At 37.7% G+C, this 22,423-nt stretch overlaps 1 protein-coding gene across 1 annotated transcript; it reads right to left on the bottom strand.

Moving 5' to 3' along the window:
• Window positions 1-87: 87 nt before the first annotated feature.
• LOC144658122 (ubiquitin carboxyl-terminal hydrolase 5-like) lies at window positions 88-21,385 on the bottom strand. The gene is made up of 28 exons (XM_078518461.1): window positions 21,180-21,385; window positions 20,909-21,031; window positions 19,793-19,856; window positions 19,541-19,575; window positions 18,327-18,419; window positions 17,613-17,707; window positions 17,132-17,182; window positions 16,711-16,802; window positions 14,951-15,043; window positions 14,275-14,369; window positions 13,241-13,309; window positions 12,474-12,541; window positions 12,209-12,265; window positions 11,691-11,762; window positions 10,816-10,906; window positions 9,875-10,006; window positions 8,143-8,190; window positions 7,750-7,855; window positions 7,588-7,645; window positions 6,682-6,804; window positions 5,491-5,579; window positions 4,600-4,704; window positions 3,579-3,680; window positions 3,298-3,345; window positions 2,866-2,996; window positions 2,414-2,534; window positions 1,163-1,247; window positions 88-413 (listed from the first exon to the last, which is right to left on the bottom strand). The coding sequence occupies exons 1-28, from the start codon at window positions 21,267-21,269 to the stop codon at window positions 320-322; spliced, it is 2,430 nt and encodes an 809-aa protein (XP_078374587.1). The 5' UTR covers window positions 21,270-21,385; the 3' UTR covers window positions 88-319.
• Window positions 21,386-22,423: the final 1,038 nt, after the last annotated feature.

Genomic DNA, 22,423 nt, shown 5'->3' with positions numbered 1-22,423 from the left:
TTCAAAAGGACAAAACATTTCAAAATTGTTAACAAGATACTACTGAAGCGGAAATCAGTTAGAAAAGACAGTTGGTAAGGACAGTAGTTGAGATAAAACAATTTTATTAACAATCTTATATCCCAATTATAAATGTTCCTTCGTTCAACTTAAAGCTGAATAACGTGGTACTCAAAATTTATTGTGGAGTTCCCTGGCTTTGTAAATCGCACTGCCGATGCTGTAGTCCAAGGTCTAACCTCCATCAGGATTACCCAGACTCTACGCAACACATCACTCGAGGGCAAACTGGGCCCGGCGAAACGCAAGTGTGTATGACTTAACTCTCCACTCGCTTGTACAAATACAAGTACCCAAGCTCCTTTGGTGGCTTCTCTGACAAGGCGACTTTACGGTCATTGAATATCACCCACCTAAGAAAAGGAGAGTTATTTGAATGGGCAATGTAAAGAAATAATTCGTCGTTTTTGCTCTATTCAAATTTGACTCCAATTTGAAAAAACTTTACAAACAATAGTTTACTAAGTTAAAAAAAAACATAAAGGGAATAATATGCAGTACAGAAAAAAGGACGGTTAAAGGGACAGTGTTCCGGTCGATGTATCGTATTTTAGTAGGTTTAGCCTGTAGCTTGCTATAAATTCGCTTTTTTATTTTGCAATAGAAAGAAAAAGACACCCCAAGTGGCGAAGACAGAAAACTATAATCTATAAAGAAAAAATAACGATTAAAAGATTCAAAATTTCATAATATCCTGTCATAAAATCAAAATTGATGAACTGTAATCCACTTCCATCCTTGTAATCCTGCATTTTCCCCTTAAAATACCTGTTCTATTTTGCTCTGCAGAATCTCTTTTGTTCCAATTTATTTGTATATCACATTATCTGGTGGCATTTGGAAATATAACGTGGAAATTGGGAAAGAGAACTTTTGATAATCAGCCGGGACATTGTTCCTTTAAGACTGGGGAAGATTCGGACGGATAACGCTCGACGCTTTTTTGTTTCAATCTTTTTTGTGCTGATTGTAACGTAGCCTCACTAAACCCGGAATATTCATTCAACTAGACGATAAGCGTACATATTTAAGGATATGATACTAATATAGAAACAAGATGCTGTTCAAATGAATGAGACAAATAAGATAAACAGACGAATACCTTCCTTCTTTTAGCACGTGACAAACATAATGCCCGCACATTGTGGATGTGCCCATGTGACTGATGAAGGCAATCAGACGGTATTCTGTAAAAAAAAATAATTAAACATAGTTTCAGTGTTGTCAAATAGTTTTATATCACGCTTGTTTGTCATGTGATAAGTCATAAAGTTGTTGTAAATAATAAAGATGGTAAATTTCAAGCTCGGTGATAGATGTGAGAAATATTCAATGCCGAGCGTGGGACAGAATCTGGTCCCCAACGGGATCGAACCCATGGCCTCCCAGATCCGGTTGGGCGCTCTACCAACTGAGCTACGGAGACTCGTTGTGGCTGGCCATTTCTGGTTGATATATGACACGCGTCCTGCATACTGCTATAAAGTTGTTGTTGTTAGCGACAGACCTATGATTGTGGATTTATGATCATATACTGTGAATGGTTTATTAAATTAATCTCTCCAGTAAGTCATCCATTTCCTACTCCACTTTCACGTGTGCTTAATGGTTGGTGAATTTGACATAAGCCCTACTCCTCCCTATTAAGCCTCCTCCCACCACCCCACCCCTCCTCAAAGGACCTTGAAACGAAATACACCCTAGGGGCGTGATAAAGATTTTACGGTATGTGAACTTAAGGTGAAGATCTAAAAACGAAGTTAGAGTTGTTCTCAACTTTATTCTTCTTGAGCAAGCCTGAAAATTAATCCCGGCTATATCACTGAGGCATGACGTCACTGGGAGCTAAACGACTTCGAGTTCCATTCGTACTCGTCAAAGATTAAAATTTGATAATCGTCATACGAGTGCGAATTTGTCAAAATAAAAACAGACTGTAGCATACGTTTTATGAGAACAGAAGAAAAAGACGATTTATCAATCTCTTCCCCAGAGCCCACTTTTCATTTGGTTTAGCACCAACAACGCATTTGAGCATGTGCAGAGTGCTAATTTTCAATTGTTAGCCAATCAGATTTTAGAATAAAAGACCAGACGCCAGTGAATTGCAGACTTTCTCATCGGACTTAAAATTAAAGCGGTCTGAGGGCGAGATTTGGCGATTCAAGAATAAAAGGCAAGGGATGCTGCGAAGAATTATTCACCTGGAAAATACCTGTCCCACGTTGCTAGCTTAGGTTACATGTGTCACATTAAGCTAAGTCTTTGGTTACGTTAATAAAGAATGGTATCATCGTATCGTATCGTAACGTATCGTGTTGTTCAATTAAAGCTGTTCAGCTGTTTGACATACTTCCTGGTCCATCTTTGTACTGGGGCCCAGTCTCTTGGTTAGATTGGCTTTCGTCTCCCATGGAGTCAAGCTCGTGCGCATGACTAAATATCCAATCTGCTGCACGCTCCAAGTTGTTGTCCTATAGTGCAGTGAAGGATGATAAGAGAAGTGTTGATTTGGGAATTTGAGATATTATGTCCAGCGCACAAGCGAGGATGTTTAGGAAAATGGTTTGCGAATTAATTCCGAGATGAGTGGGAGAAAAGGTTGTGTTTCCAACTTGGAGATCAATAATATCAAGACAGACATCTTTAACAGGTGGAAAATAAGGAAAAAAGGAACAATGGTTGTCAAGATTGGGCAAGATTGGCGCGCATTTTGAAAGACAAACATTATAAAAAAATCGGATTCATTTTTCAAGATGAGCATCTGTAGTTGTGTTAGCTCTATCATAACTAAGTAACACTTACCGTGGCTTTTAAGGCCTTAATAGCTTGAGACTGAGTAAATCCCATAGAAATAATCATCGCTAAAGCCTCTTCATTAACTGATTCTGGTTCCTTAGCACCACTACCTGGAACACTAAGTGGTGCGGTGAAATCTAAGGAAGACAACAACATGAAGACGTCAGGTGTGCGACGGTCCGATATTCTTACATGAAGTGCACAAGGTAGACGTTCCAGAACTTTGAAATATCGCAGGATTCTACGAAATTGTTTAGTATAAAAACGGATCTCTAGTTCTGTAGACTCATGTCCAGGAAACACAAGTTGTGGTACGATTAACTGTATATATCAAACTCTTCACATTACCTTTGTAACGTAACGAAAAGGCTCCTACTCTTTAACAATGTTGATTACTTAAAAGCAAAAGCAAAAGTCTTTGAAGGAAGTACATTTTACCTGGATCTCCCATGTGCTCTAAAACCCAGTTCATTGCTGGCTCAATGCCTAATGAAAAGAAACACAAAGAAATGACGAACAACAGACAAACAACAAGATTAAGAGTCTTCATGCAGATATGAAATTAATCACACAACGCGTAAACTGTGCGAGTATGGCAACAAAAACAAAGATAGTCGAATTGACTAAAATAACACTTAGCCGAATTATGGACAACAAACATGACAAATCCAGGCTGAATTTTTCAAGAACTTAACACCACCGTGACTTTGATGTTTTACCTTGGTTGTTCGTGTGATAGACAGCTTTCCTACAGCCCTCTCTGTCAAAGCCCATGGAGACAAGCTGATCTACAACACTATCATCGATCTGGATCTGAGGAGCTTCAAGAAATAATATTAAAATAAAAGTAAGGCTGGGTTAAGGAGCCAGAGCACAAATGGTAAATCAAGAGGCCCTTCAGGTCACCTTGTGACAAACTGTTGCAGGAGAAAACAGAAACGTTATCTCGCTATTTCTGAAATGCAATTAGATCTGACCTGGTCTGGCCCGTGTTGATACACAGTGAGAATACTTCATGTCATTAACAAGTTTTTTTTTACATGATCTCTTTTGCTAATTTAGAAAATGAGCATTAGACGTTATGGTTACAACATTGGAGGTTGTGGCTACCGCTATGGAGACGATTAATTTAATTTAATTTTATTCAATTTATCCTAAGTTAATCTAATTTAATATAGACACATTCTTCTTTGTCTTACAAATATTTAATTTTCCTTCAAATCTCTGAACTCGCTTCAATGACACAGGAAGATAAATTCATTTCACAATAAAAGGAGGGCTATGGCAAGTCTACCGACCCTGGTCCATTTCACCCCTCACTGTCCCCTCCTTCTTCTCTAACTGAGGTCCCATTTACATGGAAAGAGGATGATCCTAGCACTAGGATCATCCTCGTTTCATGCGCTAGCTACGATCATCTTAGTTCAAGGATCTTCCATGCGCCATATGTTTTCAGCTTTCATTTTACATGTGAACGTTAGGATGATCCTAGCGCCAGGATGATCCTAGCGTTAGGGCCAAATGCAACCCTTTACATGTAAACAGTCAATTTACGATTTAATCCTCGCCATCGTCAGTCATCATCACTGCCTAATGTGTTCTTGTAATTTGTCGAGTACTTTTCCTCAAAATCAAACCTTAATTGCCGGGTCCCCTTTTATGTAATTAATTATTTTAGCGCCTTGGAATCATGCTGTAGGTAAATGAAACTGCTCGAATAACAGATGTGTGGAACAGTACCTGGAGGAGCTTGTTCAGCTTCTGGTAGTTCTTCTTCACTCGACTGAAGTCCAGTGGCCCTTAAATGAGTCAAGTCTAGTTCATCCAAAATCTCTATTGACACGTCTGCAACAAGACAAACCCGCGACACGTAAGAATGTACATTAACTTGAGGCGACGTTAACGTTCTTAGTCAAGTTGTGATACCCAAGAACCTGTCATTTCTCGTAGCAGTAGCAATACACATTACTGAGGTAAACCATAAAAATAACAAAGACCATGAACTAACGGCTGCTGTCAATGTACTAAGAAATCTTCAGAACCAACGTTATGAAGCCCTTGCCAAAGGATGTAGTTAGAAGATGCATGTTTTCAGCTTGTGTGTACTTGCGACTTCGTTTGGCCACCCAACACAAGTCATGCTTGTTCTGGCCAATTATAATTTAAATTTTGGCATTTTTCGAAAGTTGACGAAGTACTGACTTATCAGTACAAGCCACCTCTCAATTTAGGCATGGGAAGTCGTATTTCGTAAGACGTAGAAATGAGAATTGAAATTTTATCAGCTCTCATGCACTTGCCAGTCTGTTTAGCAAACCAACGCAAGTCGACGCGCAGGTCCGTACTACTATACGTGAATTCATTATTATTTCAGAACTTGACAAACGGAAACCGGGATAAGCTCCGGCCTGTATGGGCCACTAGGCTCGAAGCAGACTTTACCTACCTGGCCAGATCTTAAGTAACGTATAGCAGCCAGTAGTCTGAAAAACGGTCCTAAATTTGCACGAACTAATACGACTGCGGCCTTTGAAAAAGTGTTTGAAAAGAGTGTGAACGAGCTAAGTGGGATTGCTACATGGATATATTACATGAAGCATCCTTTCCCTCATATTTAATATCTTCACATACCAAGCTTCTTTGGAATCCAATCATCACCAAGAGTAAACTTCTTCATCTGCACCATCAGGTAGTCAGGAAACGTGGCGAATCTTGTTGATCTACAACAAGTACAAAACGAACAAAGTAAGTTATATTTTCAGCTAAGGGCTTTTACAACTAAGAGCTAAACTAGATTGGCTGCCGGCCTGAAGAAAACTGCTGGTTAGACGTCTGGAAAACCAGCCACAAAAATTCCATAGCGATGACGTGGCACTATTGAAATCCGTGAAGTGATTGGTTGTTACTGGGTTACAGTTCGTCACGCGCAAGCAACAACCATTAAGACATTGCATGGATCTCTGTATAGCTGCGTCGTCAATAAATAGTAGATAAAATATGAGCGGGAGATCTGTATGGGCGGTTACAACGGCGAGCCGATAGGCGAGCCATTGTAAACGCCCATACAGATCTCCCGCTCATATTTTATTCTACTTGTGGAATGAAAACAATAAATTGAATGCAAAGAATTGTTATGCGAATCCGTAGAGATCTGTATCAAAAGTTAATGAATACTAATTAGCTAAGCAGGAGTTTATGCTATTGTTTGATTTGTATTGGGGTTTACAGTTGTGTACATATGATCTGAATACTGTGCTGAAATTGGTTTACACCCTTATAAATAGTTAATGAATTTTACAATGTAATTTATTGGGTCAAATCTGGGGGTCCAGAGAGTAAGGGATCAATTGAGAAAGCTAGAGAAGTCTGTTTTTTTTTTTTTCAGTCTTATCAAGTCAAGTCAACTTAATTTAGGCAGGGTTGCTCAATCAGCACTTGGCTGGAATCTGCAGGGGCCCTGTGTAAATTGCGACATTATAAAAATTTTAATATGTACAAGGATAAAAACGGTTAAAAAAACCCTTAAAAATAAAATGAATTATACAATGTAGTTATTTTAAAAATTAAGAAGAAAATGGCGGGAACAAAATTTATTAAATAAATTCATATGAAAAAAAATGTTCTTAAAAATGGGGAAGCGATCTTGCTTCCTTCATTTAAGTATCTTAACGTGCTTTTACCTAGCGTTAACTAAGGTTTCGGTAAGCGACTGTCCTTTGTCTTGTCTTGTAAGAATAAACGTTGCGATTTGTAATAAAATAATCCGACAAACATGGAGGAACTAAATTGCAAGTGAAAAACTGAGTATCATCTTCAACTCACTTTTGTGCCACGCTTTTTGCCTGCAGAGCTGTGCTGTAAAAGTCGTCCACAATTTCAGGAGAAGCAAAGGCTTCAAGACACGCTGTCATAGATACCCTGGGCCGCACTATCTCACTGGGATCTCTGTCGACAATAACAAAAGGAAGCAGCGATATAAAACTGCTTGCAGTCCACCAAGCTCAATGAAAGCAATAGTAAAGTAAATATAATTATTTAAAGAGTAACTGAAATACTACGTAAAGCAAACATATAGTATTAAGACGGAATCCACTAGGAAGTCGAGTAATATTTATTAAAGTTGGACAAAAATCAATTTCCAGAATAATTTAAATCCCATTGCGTTATTTCCTACCCTTAATAAAAGTTAAAGATGTAAGTAATTATCCGTGATAACACCAACAACAATCTCTTATCAGAGTCTGAGAAAATTAATTTCAAAGTTCACAAGGTATAGGAAAAATCTCACGTGTAGCCATTTTGTAAATTCGTCTTAAGCGATTCAGTGGAATTCAGCGGAACTTCAAAATGTGTTTTCGATGTGTGGTGTTGTTAGAAAAGACTTCTTTTGATAAGATATTTGAAGCAGTAACAAAAAAGTTTGCAATAAGGTGGAAATAATTCTGGTACAACAATTTCTTATCTGAGTCTGAGAAAATGATATTTAAAGTTCACAAGCTATGGGCAAAAGCTTACATCTTTTAAGCGATTCAGTGGAATTAAGCGGAACTTCAAAATGTGTTTTCGATGTGTGGTGTTGTTAGAAAAGATTTCTTTCGATAAGATATTTGAAGCAGTAACACAAAAGCTTGCAATCAGGTGTAAATAGTTTTGGTACATAATTTTGTCCAATAACTACTCGAAGTCCTGGCGGATTTCCTCTTAAATATTTCACTGAAAAATAATTACAGTCTTTCTTTCTTTTCTTCGGCTTCTTTCTGTTTCACTTCATAAGCTGCTACTTCGTCTAAAACACAACGGAGCAAAGAAAAACAAGTCATTGAGTACAAGAGTCTGAACATTAATTTCCTTATAAAACAAATGATTGTTTAGCAAAGCAAATGCTCTTACCTTTATTAAGTACTGCCTCCATAGGTATCGATAATGACAAAAGTGTGTCCTCTCTGCTGTTGTAACGGACTTTTCCGGACTGCATACACTGCGTACGTTCTTCCACCTGAACAACCATATTATTAGTAGTTTTATGTGTACTTTTAACTACATGTTTAAACGTCAACGTTGTGTAATAAATGGTGATCTGTCTTTTCGAGAACAAGCTTATATGTAGGTATACCCCGAGAGCTGCCCGCCTAATGCAAGCACGCAAAAGAAAATCTTAAAAGTATAGTGTCCGTTTTTGTTGTTATGATATGTTGTTACTTAGTAAATTTATCTGACGGTGATTGTGGGCGCATTGAATTCTGACCGTGTTTACGTTGTTGTTATGTCAGTTGACCAGCTTACCTTATATCTAAATGAATCTGCTGGGTTAATGCGTCCTGCATTGGATCGCTGCAAGAAACATTGAAAATGTAACGTCACAAATTGAGGAGAAGACTATAGAAGAAGACTGCCCTTTTTAGCAACAGTGTAGTATGTTTAGAGTTTTCTTGCATTGACAAGATTACGGTTTCATCTTACTAATTCTGTTTCAGACTACCTAATCTACCTTATTGTTACTTATTTTCGCGGTCACTTAATTTCGCGAAAATGGAACGGGCATATTTCGCGGGACTTAATTTTCGCGATTTCGCCAAAAAGTACGTAATTAACATAAAAAATACAATAGAAAACGTTTGAAATAAATTTTCGCGGGTCTTTAATTTTGCGATTTTTGAAAGTCGCGGAAATCGCGAAAATAAGTGAGAATAAGGTACTGTACTGTAAGGCCCAGTTGTTAATAATAATAATAATAATAATAATAATAATAATGGTTTATTGGTAACATTTCTAGAGTAGCTCTACATTTACCAATTAACTTAACCCTAACCTAACAAATAAAATGATATTTACAATTAAAATTCTATAATTATCATTAAATTACTGTATACTACTATGCTATATTATACTATATACATTTATGCGTTTAAAAAATTACTATGCTATATTATACTATATACATTTATGCGTTTAAAAAATTACTATTTTATATACATCTAAGAGAAAAATAAAAATAAAAAGCTGCAGGAGATCAATCTGTTAATTTAGTTTTCTTAAAAAGGAAGCGCTTTGCTTCCCTGCAAAATGCATCATGGTCCACAGTGTTTTTAAGGTTCGTTGGAAGTTTGTTAAATAGGTTAGCGGCGTGATCTTGAAAGGTGTTAGATATTAGTGGGATTTCTACTTGAATACATCTGTTCGTATGCCAATTAACGTTCTTCCGCTCAGCTCTAGTTCGAGATGTGAAAACAAAAAAGTGAAAGGAAAAATAATTTAAAGAAACCGAAGTCTAATACCTCGACTCGTGACGCAATCCAAAATTACCACTTCTCCTTAACGTATCTTTGAATAACCATGGAACATTTATCTGCCGTCCTCTACAAAGTAGCAATATGAAATGACCAAATTCTACGTTGTAGCGAGAACGTAAACCACAACGACGGTTTATGTTTAAAATTTAACGATGTCGTAAAATATTCAGTTGAGGATAGTTTTGACAGCAAAAGAAAGACTAAATTGAATTAGATAATCACAAGATTTTTGGGTAAAATATAATTTGTGACCTCTCACGCGAAAACGTACATTAACGGCTTTCTGACGAACAGGTAAAATACACGGCTACCGAACGGGTAACGCACGGCTCATAAAGCCGTGTGGAACAGATGAAAGTGCACGGCTGAACGGCTTATAATTTATTCTGAACGCACGGTAATGAACGGGTAAAAGGCTTACGAAAACTTGTGAACGCATAGCGATGAACGGTGGAACAACTTAAAATTTATTCGGAACGCATAGCAATGAACGGCGGAACGGCTTACAATTTGTTTGGAACGCATAGCGATGAACGGCGGAACGACTAATGAAGATTTTGAACCGACAGCTGTGAACGGCCGACCGGTAAACCGAACGTTTTAAACCTAGAGCTGGTTTTATATCGACGTTGTCTCCGGTGTCGCTGTTATGGTTACTTAGCTTCCTAATTGGTAAGAAACGCGAGATTTCTATTAGTTGAAAAACAGACGTCCTAGAAGCGTACCTCCGCTCTGTCGACAGTGTAGAGTAAATGCATAAAGAACTCTTGTGCGTCTTGTTGTCTGTTGGTGGAGAACTCAGGGTGACCACGCCCAATCACAGTTTTAAACATCTGCGGTGCAATACCATCTTGTTCCTGGGAAACAAACAGACATTCCTTGAAGCCCTTAAAAGGACACTGCCACGAGGTTCACTTCAAAAATTGAGGAGCCTAAAGTTATATGGAAGCCTACGAATAACTGGTTTAGTTCTGTTAAAAACTACTATACAGGTGTACTGAAGCTTGAAAGTATTTATATTATTGCGATGCCATTAGGAATATTTTAGATCTTAACTTGAAAAAGTCAGGCTGATTTTTTGCAAGTTCTGCCCTCATGGCCTGGAAAAACAGCTAAAAAATAATCATGGCTTCCTTCATCCTTCAACAAATATACTTTATATCTTCATCTTGATGTACTAGGTGCATTTCATGTACCAGCAAGACCACTTCATCAGTTTAGTACTTTTTACCAAAAAAAAAAAACAGAACTTTCCCCGTAATGGTGTCCCTTTAAAGGGACATGGTCCGCGCTGACCTGGACACTAGTTTTCACGTTTTAAAAAAAGACCACTGTGGACTTTTTTCAAAACAAACCTTCAGAAATCTGCTTCAATCTTCTCAGTGTTTCACTAAATGGGAAAATTTATAAGAAAAAAAAACACTGAGAAGCTTGAGGCAGATTTCTGAAGGTTCTCTACGCGTATTTTGATTTCGGGTTAAGGTGGACTTTTTTCAAAACGTGAACGTTGACCATGTCCCTTAAAACTTAGAGCCAACTCAAATTCGTACCCAAGTTTATTCTCGCAATTATTTCTTACTCAATCTTTATTATCCGCACTTACATGCTTCATTGTCAGATACTTTAAAGAGATATCAGAACTTGATCAACCTTTTAAAGTATTTACCTGATCCGTTTGTTGTTCTGCTGTTTCTTGTGACTCTTTTTCTGGTGCTACAGAGTACTTTCCGGACAGAACACCATGAGCAAACTTTGCCCTTGAAAAAAATAATGATATTCATTTACTTTTCTGTTTACAATAGAAATCTACACATTGTTGTATTAAAAAGCATACCCTTTCATCTGGCAATATAATGATTATAGAGCAGGAAATGACAACATTCAGGTCCTAATAAATTTAAAATAAAATTGATCAAATTCAACTGTTGCTTGATAGGCAAAGGATATATTACAGTCGAAGCTCTCTTAACGGACACTCTCGTAAGCGGACAGCTCTACTTACGGCCACCTTGTTAGAAACCCCATTTTTACTCCCATACAAACTCTGTATTTTTACATTCTCGTAAGCGGACATTCCCGTAAGCGGCCGTGGACACTTTCAGAGATTACGACTTAGACTTTTTCTTTGTTTTTTAAAAGCTCTCGTAAGCGGACACCCGAAAGAAAATTCTATTAACAACCTCCGTATCTTGTTATTATGCTGGTTATTATCAATCAAATTCACATCGCCGTTTGTGACATTGATTTTACATTAATTACAGGACCACATTTCAGTGGTTGTTTTGTCGTCCGTCTGGTTATTGTTAGCTGGGCAAGCTCCCGTAAGCGGCCATCTATCCCAACACCTCTAGTGGCCGCTTACGAGAACCATTCTCGTAAGCGGCCAGCTCCAGTTACGGACACTTTTTTCGCGTACCGAGGGTGTCCACTTACGAGAGCTTCGACTGTAATTGACAAGAAGGATTTAGATATGGAAGGCATTACAGCTTGTATACACTGTATGCTCTGTCTACTAAAATAATAATAAACACGAATACTAACATCTGAGCGTTGAAATCTCCACTTGGGTCTGAGGGAGCTTGGGAAAATATTGTGGCCAATTGATCTCCGTACCTGGTAAGAGAGACAAACAGGTCAATACGGGAAAAACATATTTAATTTTAAGCATAGTTGTTGTTTTTTATCCGGCTATTGTTTAAAGTGTCTATCCAGCCCACAGGTTTATTGTGGTTTTCGTATCTCTATAATACATAAACAAATTTTCTAAAAAAAAATTTGGATTCCGCCACTTTTTCGCTGCAAAATCGAGCTTTAAAGTTCCCGTTTCGGCCACGCCCAAATAAGTTGACCTGGAGTCAAGACCAGAAAGAGTCTGGGTTCCAGACCGGCTGTGACGTCAGATCAGAACCGCGAAATCTGCCGCCATTTGAAGTCAGCATTTCTTCTGTAATAGCGAGGAGATACTGACGGTAGAAATATACCAGATAGATGCGTCGTTGCGATATGCTTGAATACTCCACTAATAGTAATACCAATGCCAGTATTGTACATGAGTGTACCTTTGTTTAAACTCTGGAAGAGTAAACAAGACCTGAAGCACAGAGTTCATATAGCAACTGAAAAGAAAAAAGAAATGGTTATGATAATTATGGAATAATCTGTATTTACTTTGCTACAATTCAAATGGAGAGACTGCTAATTGTCAATTTTTTTTGTACAACTCAATATTAGCGAAAAATTCATCAAAGGAGATTCATAAGCTTAGAACGTTTGTTTCACTGAGAATGTAATTACCGGCAATAAGAAAGTTATGATATGACCTACCTGTTTCCTAAGTTCTTCAATCCAGTATAGCCAGGACCATACAGTGGAGTCAATTTCTTGCCAGATTCCTTAAAGACAGCAATAATTCCACTAACAGTTCATTAAAAATACACATACATGTACAACTTACGCAAAGTTCATAGATCACAGCCTACGGTATTTCAGGCTGGTGAAGAGAACCACAAGCAAAGCAAGTGTGGAATTTTATTTACAAAAATTAAATAAGAAATGCCACGTGTACTCATGAACACTAACCATTACACATTAATCGGGCTGAAAATGTCTGGATAGACAGTGGACAATAATTTACTTTTTATACTTTATTAGTAGGAAGGAAGTGAAGTGAAGTTTTTAAGTGAAGATCTCATCCTAATGTTTCTCCAGTTTTAGCGGAAGATACTAAACTTCAATCTAGCAACATCAATGACAATTGAAGATAAAGTATTCAACATGACACGAGCATGGGACAAAGAAAAATTCTGAGTCCCCAATGGAAATCGAACCCATGGCCTTCCAGATACCGGTTGGGCGCTTTAACCAACTGAGCTACGAGACTCGTTGTGAGCTGGGCGATTTTACTACTAACTAGGTTGATAAGTGACACGCGTCCTGCATACTGCTAGGATCAGCAATGTAGAATTCATCAAGTTTGTAGGTTTTTTTGTAGTTTTTTTTTAAGAAAAAAACTGAAGACATACAAAGTTAGTTCAAGGTAATCAAAATCACTATAACTGGCAATACACAATGAGCCGTTCTAGTATGCCTACCTGTATCACATCCCACTCTCTTATCCTCATGTTGATATCAATCTCCAACTCTGCCATTGTTTTGTCAGTCTGGAAAAAATAACATGACATGATTTTGAACTTTTATTGTAGTAGTAGATGCATCACATAAAGCTGTGGATAAAGTACATGAACTGCCTGCCTTTGAGAGACTTGATTATAATACTACCAAATTAAATATATGAATCTGCAAAAAGAAAATCAATGGGTTGTTTTTATTGTAAATGAAACATGACATTAACCCCTATTCCCACCCCCACCCTCTGACTAGGAAAGTAGGAAAGAGAGGGGCGTAAGAGTTTGCGGTGATGCAGTTTTGCGTTATTTTTCGTGCGGTTTTGCAGTAATTTTTATTTTAATCTGCGGTATTGCGGTTTTACAAGACTACGCGGTGTGCGGTTATTACAAATTTTAGGTCGCGAAAGTCGGTGAGAAAATTGTCTGCGGTAATATGATTCTCTTACGTTTCCACTGGATCCTTTCACATTCAGTTGTTTTGCTTCAGTTAAATAAGCTTGAGCCAAGTATTTTGTTTTACAGCGTATCAGCTTATACGATCAGGGTTCGTTATTAAGCAAACTTGCCGTGTGGCTTGTAATTGCAGCCTCTTCCAGTTAATACTTGATGTGTTTAACTGTTTTATCCAATGATACGTTGACTTGATGACATTCCAGGCCAGATCTTTGACTCAGATCCAGTCTTATCTACCGTTGTTGGTCATTTGAAACTGCGGTTTCGATGTTTTGGTAAAATTTGATGCGGTTTGCGGTTTTGTAGCAAATTTCTGTGCGGTCTTGCAGTTTTTGGACCCCCCTTACGCCCCCCTCAGAAATGTCAGGATAAAATTAACAATTAAAGATTGAGCCTTATAGGCCTGCAATACGTGCAGAGTTAGAAAGTTACATTTTTGTGATCTTTTAGTCATTTGTATTGAGGCAGAATCCTATGGTACCATATGTAAGCCAGTATGCATGGTCTGATGCCACACAACTTCCACATTCGATGTACAAATGTACCTTTTCCATCTGAGTAATGTTGATTCCAAAATGAGCAAGATGCTGAGCTAGATTAGGATCTTCCACCATGTCGTCCTCATCATAGGAAAACACATCTTTAAGTCAAAAACAAAATCAAAATCAAACAGATTAACACATGGATGGAGTACTAAAAATTACTGCTTATCATGTGGGTTGGAAATGGGGAGGGTGTGTTAGGATAATATTTCAGTAGAGACCCATATGTACATGAATGTACACAGTAATACTTTGGTGCACTGGAGGGATCAATGGTCTGTTAGTGTGCACAATGACGTCAATGGGTTAACTTACAATGGTTGGAGTGTTCTTTTTCATGCATTAGTGTAATATCTTAAGATTTTTTCCTAGAATGTACCTAATAAAATGTAGATGTTGATGTAGATGTTCCCTGATTTTTATAGAATTTGATCATGATGACTGTAGATTCTTGTTTGGGTAATGTTATGTGTACAACTGTATGTACAAAAAAGCAGCACCATTCATCTGTCTTCCACCCCCCCCCCCCCCCATCTCAGCTGAGGTCCCATAAGTCTTCTAGACCACACACAAATTTGTACCTGTAGTTGCATTTATCTAGTACTAGATAAATTGTGAACGCAATAAATAAAAATTAATTAAAGTCACAAAAGTACAACTATCAAGTACAGTACAGTACCTGCCCCATCAGGCGTAATTGTTCCCAGTTTGACAGCTAATGGATAACTTGTCTCTTTATAATAATCCACAGCATGGTTATTACCTCCTGAACCTGGATAAAAAAAAAGGATTTCTGATGACATGTGCATTTAAGGTCATTGCCCTGTTTTGCATTGCGCATCCTTACTGCGCAGAATTTTACGCGTAATTAGCGCGCGCGCGCGCGCGAGCACATCAACAAAATGGCGGCTTTTTTCTATGCGGCTTAGTCCGCGAGAGAAGTAAATTGTGACTTTCTCCTAAACGAGCCTGGTGACCTATCAATTTTTTCTCATATTTTGGGTGTAGCGATCAAATTCTTTCTGTAAAATGAAAACAGATCAATTCATGTGTTTGAAAAATAAATTATCGCTAAAAAAGTGTACTTTGCCAGTACTCGCAGAGGAATTATAAAGGAATTATATGGAATATACATGGTCGTCCTGCTCCTCAACGAATCTGGTGACCCCCCTTTTTTATTTCAAAATTTAAGTTCCCTTGAAGTAATAAACCAGTAGGCGAAGTTTGGTTAAAAATCTATGTTCAGTTTTATTTCGGGGCAATGACCTTAACAGCAAACAATGTGTTGTTCCACAAAATGTCCTTGTATACCTCTCTACGGAAGGTTTCTTAGTTTGAACCCTCCCACACACCTCCAGAAATTCCAATCTAGCTTCACACTTTTTTATATAAAAATTGCTTTTGAGACCACCCCCCTAGCCCTCCTCCACCTGACAGGAGTCTCTTGCACTAGAGTTAATTTCGTATCATATATAAGTCTTCAGTGTGTGCAAAGATAGAAAATCTAACATTATAGGTCTGCAATGTGTGCAGAGAGATAGATAATCTACCATCGTAAGTCTGCAATGTGTGCAGAGAGAGTGAGATAATCTTATATAGGTCTGCAATGTGTGTAACAGAGATAGATAATCTAATATAGGACTGCAAACGCATGCAGAGAGTTAGATAATCTACCATCGTACTGTAAGTCTGCAATGTGTGCAGAGAGAGATAATCTAACATAAATGTTTGCAATGCGTGCAGAGAGACAGTTAATCTAACAACTTAGGTCTGCAATGTGTGTAGAGAGATAGATAATCTAACATATTGGTCTGCAATGTGCGCAGAGAGATAGATAATCCAACATCACAGGCCAGCAATGTGTGCAGAGAGATAGATAATATAACATCATGGGTCTGCAGCATGTGCAGAGAGATAGATCATTTAATATAGGTCTGAAAAGTGTGCAGAGAGATAATGATAATGATAATGATAATCAATTTATGTAGCGCATTTTTCATATGTAATGTTCAAATGCGCTGTACACATACTGTTTATTGTCCTTTTCCAAGAAGACTAGAATGTCTAACCATTTGCAGATGTAATTACAAAGGCAGCACATTCTCCTCAGGTATTTTAAGACCCTGAGTGTTGGTTTCGGTCTGGGGTTGGAACCCACGACCTCCCGCACAGCAGTCCGGCGCTCTACCAACTGAGCTAACCAGGCGGCGGTTAGATATGATGTACCATCATAAGTCTGCAATTTGTGCAGAGAGATAGATAATCTACCATCATAGATTTGTAGCTTAATATGCAGAAGTTAGATATGTTGATTTAATAGGCCTGCATTGTGAGCAGGGAATTGGAACTTGAGGATTTTGTAACACAGTATTGGGCGGTGGAAACATTGAGTGTTGGGTGGTAAAAGATATTTTTCATTAGATGGAAAAAGCTACCAACCATCAAAGTATTTTCTGCCGCATAAAATCGTTCCATCAGTTAAGTTCATCCACAAATTTTCTTTTAAATCACACTTTGAACACTTCCAGCCTCTGAAAGAATTAGTATAACAAAACAATGTGGTCATAAATCATGATACATTAACTGCAGAAAGGAAAAAATGAACAAATCAATCAAATGACAGTTTGTTCCAACGTCCATGACACTAAGACGGTGCCCTTCATTTGTTCATTGAATTTACTTCAATCAGTGGTTGATTGACTGATCACTGCATACATTACCTGAAGAAAGGAAAAAATGAACGAATCAATCAAATGACATGAATGCAGTGATCAGTCAATCAACCACTGATTGAAGTAAATTCAATTAACATTGATCTTTTTCCTGAGGTAATCTTTTTAAGATCACCATGAAAACTAACCTTGGTGGGACTTTAACACCATTGTCCAGTTGTAAGAGATTGTTTGCATGCCTGCAACAACACATGTATTAATACAATGTAATTTTTACTGAATTGCCGGTACATTGTTTTAAAACAGTATCCAAGAGAAGTTTACAACTTTAAATAGAAACAAAAAAGTCAGTCAATAAAGTAGAAAGGAGCAACATTAAAACCTACCTATGATCAGACAATAAATAAGACCTAACACAAGTAACTAGGACTTCAGAAACATTCTTCTTTAAAATGTACATTGTTCTGTATTTTTTTAACGCACAATGGGGAGGGCTTCAGGGATGTCACTAAGGGCCAGCTGCCATCTTATTTAACAAGCTGAAATAGAACTTAAATCCAGCTGAAATTTCACATGACAACAAAGACTTAGGTAAACTATTAGAGCTGCCAAGGCCAAAAAAGCCAGCTGGGCTTGTTGATGAGCTGGCTTATCAGGCATTACGCTTACTTGGATATCACTCTCTTCTCTCCATCCCAAGATGCTACTTGGTCTTTGTATGCTGAAGTGTCAGCGGCAATAACTCCTGCAATGGACAACTGAACCTGCACAGAAATATGATGAGTCAGCTTAAAGGGACATGGTCAGCGTTCATGTTTTGAAAAAAGTCCACCTCAACCCGAAATCAAAAATACGCATAGAGAACCTTCAGAAATCTGCTTCAACCTTCTCGGTGTATTTTTTTCTCTAAATTTTCTTATTTAGTGAAACACTGAGAAGATTGCAGCAGATTTCTGAAGGTTCGTTTTAAAAAAAAATTCCATCATGGACTATTTTCAACACGTGAAAACTAGTGTCCAGGTCAGCGTGGTAAGAACGCTGACCATGTCCCTTTAACACTCAGTTTTGAATCAAGTCTGTAGTAACAGCAAACAAAGGAGCCCCTTCCCCCCCCCCCACCACGGACTCTACTGTTGTAAACCCTAAATTTCCATGACATATTCACTTGGGGCTTACTTGTTTGCAAATGATCTTTGCTGATTTTGAGGTTTCACAGAACCTTTAGAATTATTATTTTGTACTACAACAATTGAACAAACAACCAACTCATATTTTGTTTTCTCATTCTTTTTGTGATTAGTGAATAGGCAAACACTGATCAGAAAAAGTACTTAAAAATTATTGTCAGTATATACTGTTGAGCACTGTGTAAAATTTGATTACCTGAAGAGGAAGCTCAGCATTTGGAAGAGGAATGACAAGAGGATCTCCACCAGTTCCTAACACTGATATGGAGTTGAATTCATCATATTCCACCTGCAAAACAAACACAGCAAGTACAACACAAATTAGCTCACACACTGCACACTATTGACTTTTATTATTATTAATATTAAATAACAGGGCATGCCCTGTCTTTTACGACAGATGATAACTATTTTAAAACTAAAGATCTGTCTGCTTGTCTTTTCAATTACTAAAACGGCAGTGTAATTCATTAGCATGATGTACATCGTAAGAACTGAAAAAGTTCTGTTCATCTCGGCCACTTAATTATAATTATATTATAAGGAAATGATTGTTATTGTTTTGTTGTTGTTTTGGCTATTGCTTTATTGTCAGATCAAACACTGAGGTTTTTGCATTACTGCCTTTTCAGGGTTCAAAATCTAGCACAGTCAATTTTGATATTTGAAGTACAGGTGTAATAAGCAAACTGTAATTTGCATGTCAAAAAATGTTAATTATTTTTATTTTTATCTGTTATGTATTGATCACTTATTGCCAAGTGCTGTAGCTTCTACCTTAGGACTTCAAGCCTGTAGTTTTGCCATAAGATAATTAAATTAAATGTATTGTTTGACTTATCCTTATGTATTAAAAGCAGAAACACAGTGAAAGAGGTAGGCATACAATAAACATAGCACAACATGTATCATTGATAGCTCAAGTTCTGAGTAAATAAGGTTATGAAAACAACTTCCAAAGAAAATCAATTACAAATCAAAATGTACTGTAGGCACAAATATTTCGCATGCTTAAATAAAACAGCCCTAGGCTTTAGATACAAAATATGAAAAACCCTTCAACAGTTACAGAAATTGCATTCAAGTGTGCAGTTCCAGAAATTTCCATGGCCATTGGAAATTTTGAGGGGTGGAGAGTCTCAAAAGCCAGAATTTTTAAAGGAAAGTATGAGGCTTAACTGGAATTTTTCTGGAACATAATTAATATTTGCTCATCTAATGCAGTACAAGTGCAACTGCCTTTTTTGCTTTTAAAAACATACTTTAGGTCAATTTAAATTAGCATGCACAGACCTGACCATGACCAGTTCCACTATGGAAAAGTTCCTGATTTTGACCCACTTACATAACATGATAATTCAATTATTGTATTATTACACATGTACAATGTAAAGTACTTAGCCCGGTTACCTTTGTCTTTTCTACGTCAAAACCTCCTTCAACACCTATGAAATAGAAAACACAGAGTTTCTAAATTACACAGTTCTTAAGGTATAGTAAATTAAAGTCAATTTAATGGAAAATCTGCACCAGAGCCCATTACAACTTAGAGCAAGCTTGAAAAAGTAGGATGCACTTTCTGTGATGAACATAATTATATATACTTCCTCTACAAAGCAAACTATAACATGTGCAGGCGCATTAACTGGACATGGAACTCACCAATTGCTAATCTTGTAGGTTTTTTCTTTGGTGGAAAATCTGTACTGCTATCTGGTTCCACAATCTGAAGCATCACGAAAACGAATAAATAAATAAGTTCCTTCAAAGAATTATTTCTAACTGCTGACCCGAGTGCACTCTCTATACCCTTTTCAGAACAAAATGGTCAAATCTACACCCTATTAATTTTCAAACCAAAATGGTTTGAAAATCTAGCCTGCAATGCAGGTGACTTTAAGAGGTCTTCCCAGGGGTAAAAGCGACAAACACATGGCCCTGAGTACTGGTGACACAGGAACATTTTAACACCGACAAGTGACATCATTACGACACTAATGCGACAGCAACATAATAGGGTAAAAAACGACAGCGACATTCACAGCTGTTAGCTAAAGCCTGGTTTTTACTAGCGACGCAAGCACAATTGCCCATTGCGTCCACATTTGCGGCAAGCACAAGCGGCAAGCACAAGCATCAAAATGCAATGTGCTTGTGCTTTTTCTTGAGTCAAAGCCATTTTTACAGTGAAATAAGAGCTGTTATCCTTGCGCTTGTGCTTGCGTAGCTAGTGAAAACCAGGCTTAAGCGACATGGGTTCTTACATCTGACATTGCAACACGGCCACCCCTTTGGAAGACCTCATTTAAGCCAACAATACATTTTGATTGCGTAAGTACAGTTTGATTGCGTAAGTGCCATCTTATATTTAAAGTCGGGAGAGGAAAGAGGCTTGAGATTTAAAAAGTGCCCTACGGAGTACATGTAGGAGAAAGGCTGGCCTTGGTCTCTCATCTCCACCCTCTATGTTTGCGACTCCAAAGCCAAATTCACTCACCCAACAAAAATGCCTTCATTGCGGGCTATCGAAAACCATACCATTGGGTACACACGTATACAGCTTATATACCAGAGTAACTTTTTTATTAAACTTTTATAACTACATAGTACCAGAGTCTATTTAATTTTTTTTTTTTATTATTTAAATGCCGGGGCTCTTCCTAGTGTGGATAAATAACCCAGCACTGTAATAAGCAAAAGAAAAAGTGCAAAATAGCAAACAACAGTATTAGTACTTAACACAATAGAAAAAGTTAGCTTTATAATGTCATAAATTACCTTTTTAACTTTCTTTAAATGCATGAAAACTCTGTGAGAGGTTTTACTGATATGAAGGCGAACATGCTCCTCGCAAAAACCAAGAAATGTAGCAAGACAAACGTAAAGTCCTCCATCGCTTTCCTGTAAACACGTTAGATGAGAAAATGTTGTCAGATGTCACTCATAGATCTTTATAGCACCACAAATAAATCTTCGATGCTCGGAATTTCAGGGATTTTTAACTTAAGCTTATGTCAGACTATTGAACACTGACAAACTTTATACATACCGGAGAATCGAAACAGTACACACATTCGTCCTTGAAAACTTTATCACCTCCTCCCGGCACACGGTTACTTGAGCTCTGTAAATACTCCATAAAGCGAAAAAACAGGTAGGAACGTTCAACAAAATTATTTTTTTGAGGAAGTACAAAGTGAAAGAGAGAGAAAGAGAGAAACTTTCGTGCTCGTGAGAAATTCCGCTGACTTGTAAAGACTGTTGGTCGATCACCGTATAAAGACGTCATATAAGCTACATTGATATGTCTCTCATACCCAGATCTCACTCTGTACAGAGAAGTACGCCATACCTACATCCCCAGGGGTGTACTCGGGATTTTAACTGGCAGGAATGATCAAAGGATTCTTTGGGTTTGAAATTTTCGATTCCGAGATATGCTGTAGGGATTTTTTCAGTATTAAAACATCTCTTAAAGAATTCGTGGTGGCGAGTGCTTTTGCGGTGGTCATTGTTGAACGCGAGCGTTTCCGTTTTTTCTTATTGTTTCCTTATGGGCGGTAATTGCCCATTTCTGGGAATTTATAGGTTGGAAATAGGGTATGAGACGTTTGTGGTGTTAATTTTTGGTCCAGGGATTGTTTTGGGGTTTTGTTGGAAGCCCTCGGAATTTTTGGGGAGTCTTAGGGTGCGTTTCTTTGGAAAAATCCAAAATTGGATCATTGATCTCAGATCACACGGATTCTTTGCTCCCAAAGAAACGAAGAATCCGAAAACGGATTTTTTGCCATAACAACCCCGTAAACACATTTCGCACAGAACATAAAATATCAGTACAAATTTATTTTTCGTCGAATGTATCCTAGCTAAAATAATTTAAGCATACAAAATCTTTTACAAAAATCACACGTCGAAGTAGATATTCTTTAGCGTTAAGCACAATGTGGCGAGAAAGCATCTGAGAGCGAAGAATGATTGCGAAATGATCAGTGCAAATTTCACTCGTGACAATTTTAAAAGGATACAACTTCCGTAGGCACAAAATGGCTGTTCTAGAAAACCTGTATCCCGTTATGATACTACATACCTATCTGAAGCTACCGTTTCCTTTTATCGTGAAATATTTTTGTTTATCATATGACCCGTACGGACCCGCGCGCAATTTCCTTGGAAAACCATATGAAAACAAGAACATTGAGAAGCTTGAGAAGCTTAAAATCGGGCGCTTTGCCTTGAAAGGCAGGGTTCAGTACAGCAGAAACCACGAAGCAGTTACTTAAGTAGCACTCAGTC

Source organism: Oculina patagonica, chromosome 6 (genome assembly GCF_052425735.1).
Source record: "Oculina patagonica isolate OP01 chromosome 6, crgOcupat, whole genome shotgun sequence".
Classification (NCBI taxonomy): domain Eukaryota; kingdom Metazoa; phylum Cnidaria; class Anthozoa; order Scleractinia; family Oculinidae; genus Oculina; species Oculina patagonica.
The sequence above is the reverse complement of the archived record's forward strand: the minus strand, read 5'-3'. Positions and strand labels throughout refer to the sequence as shown.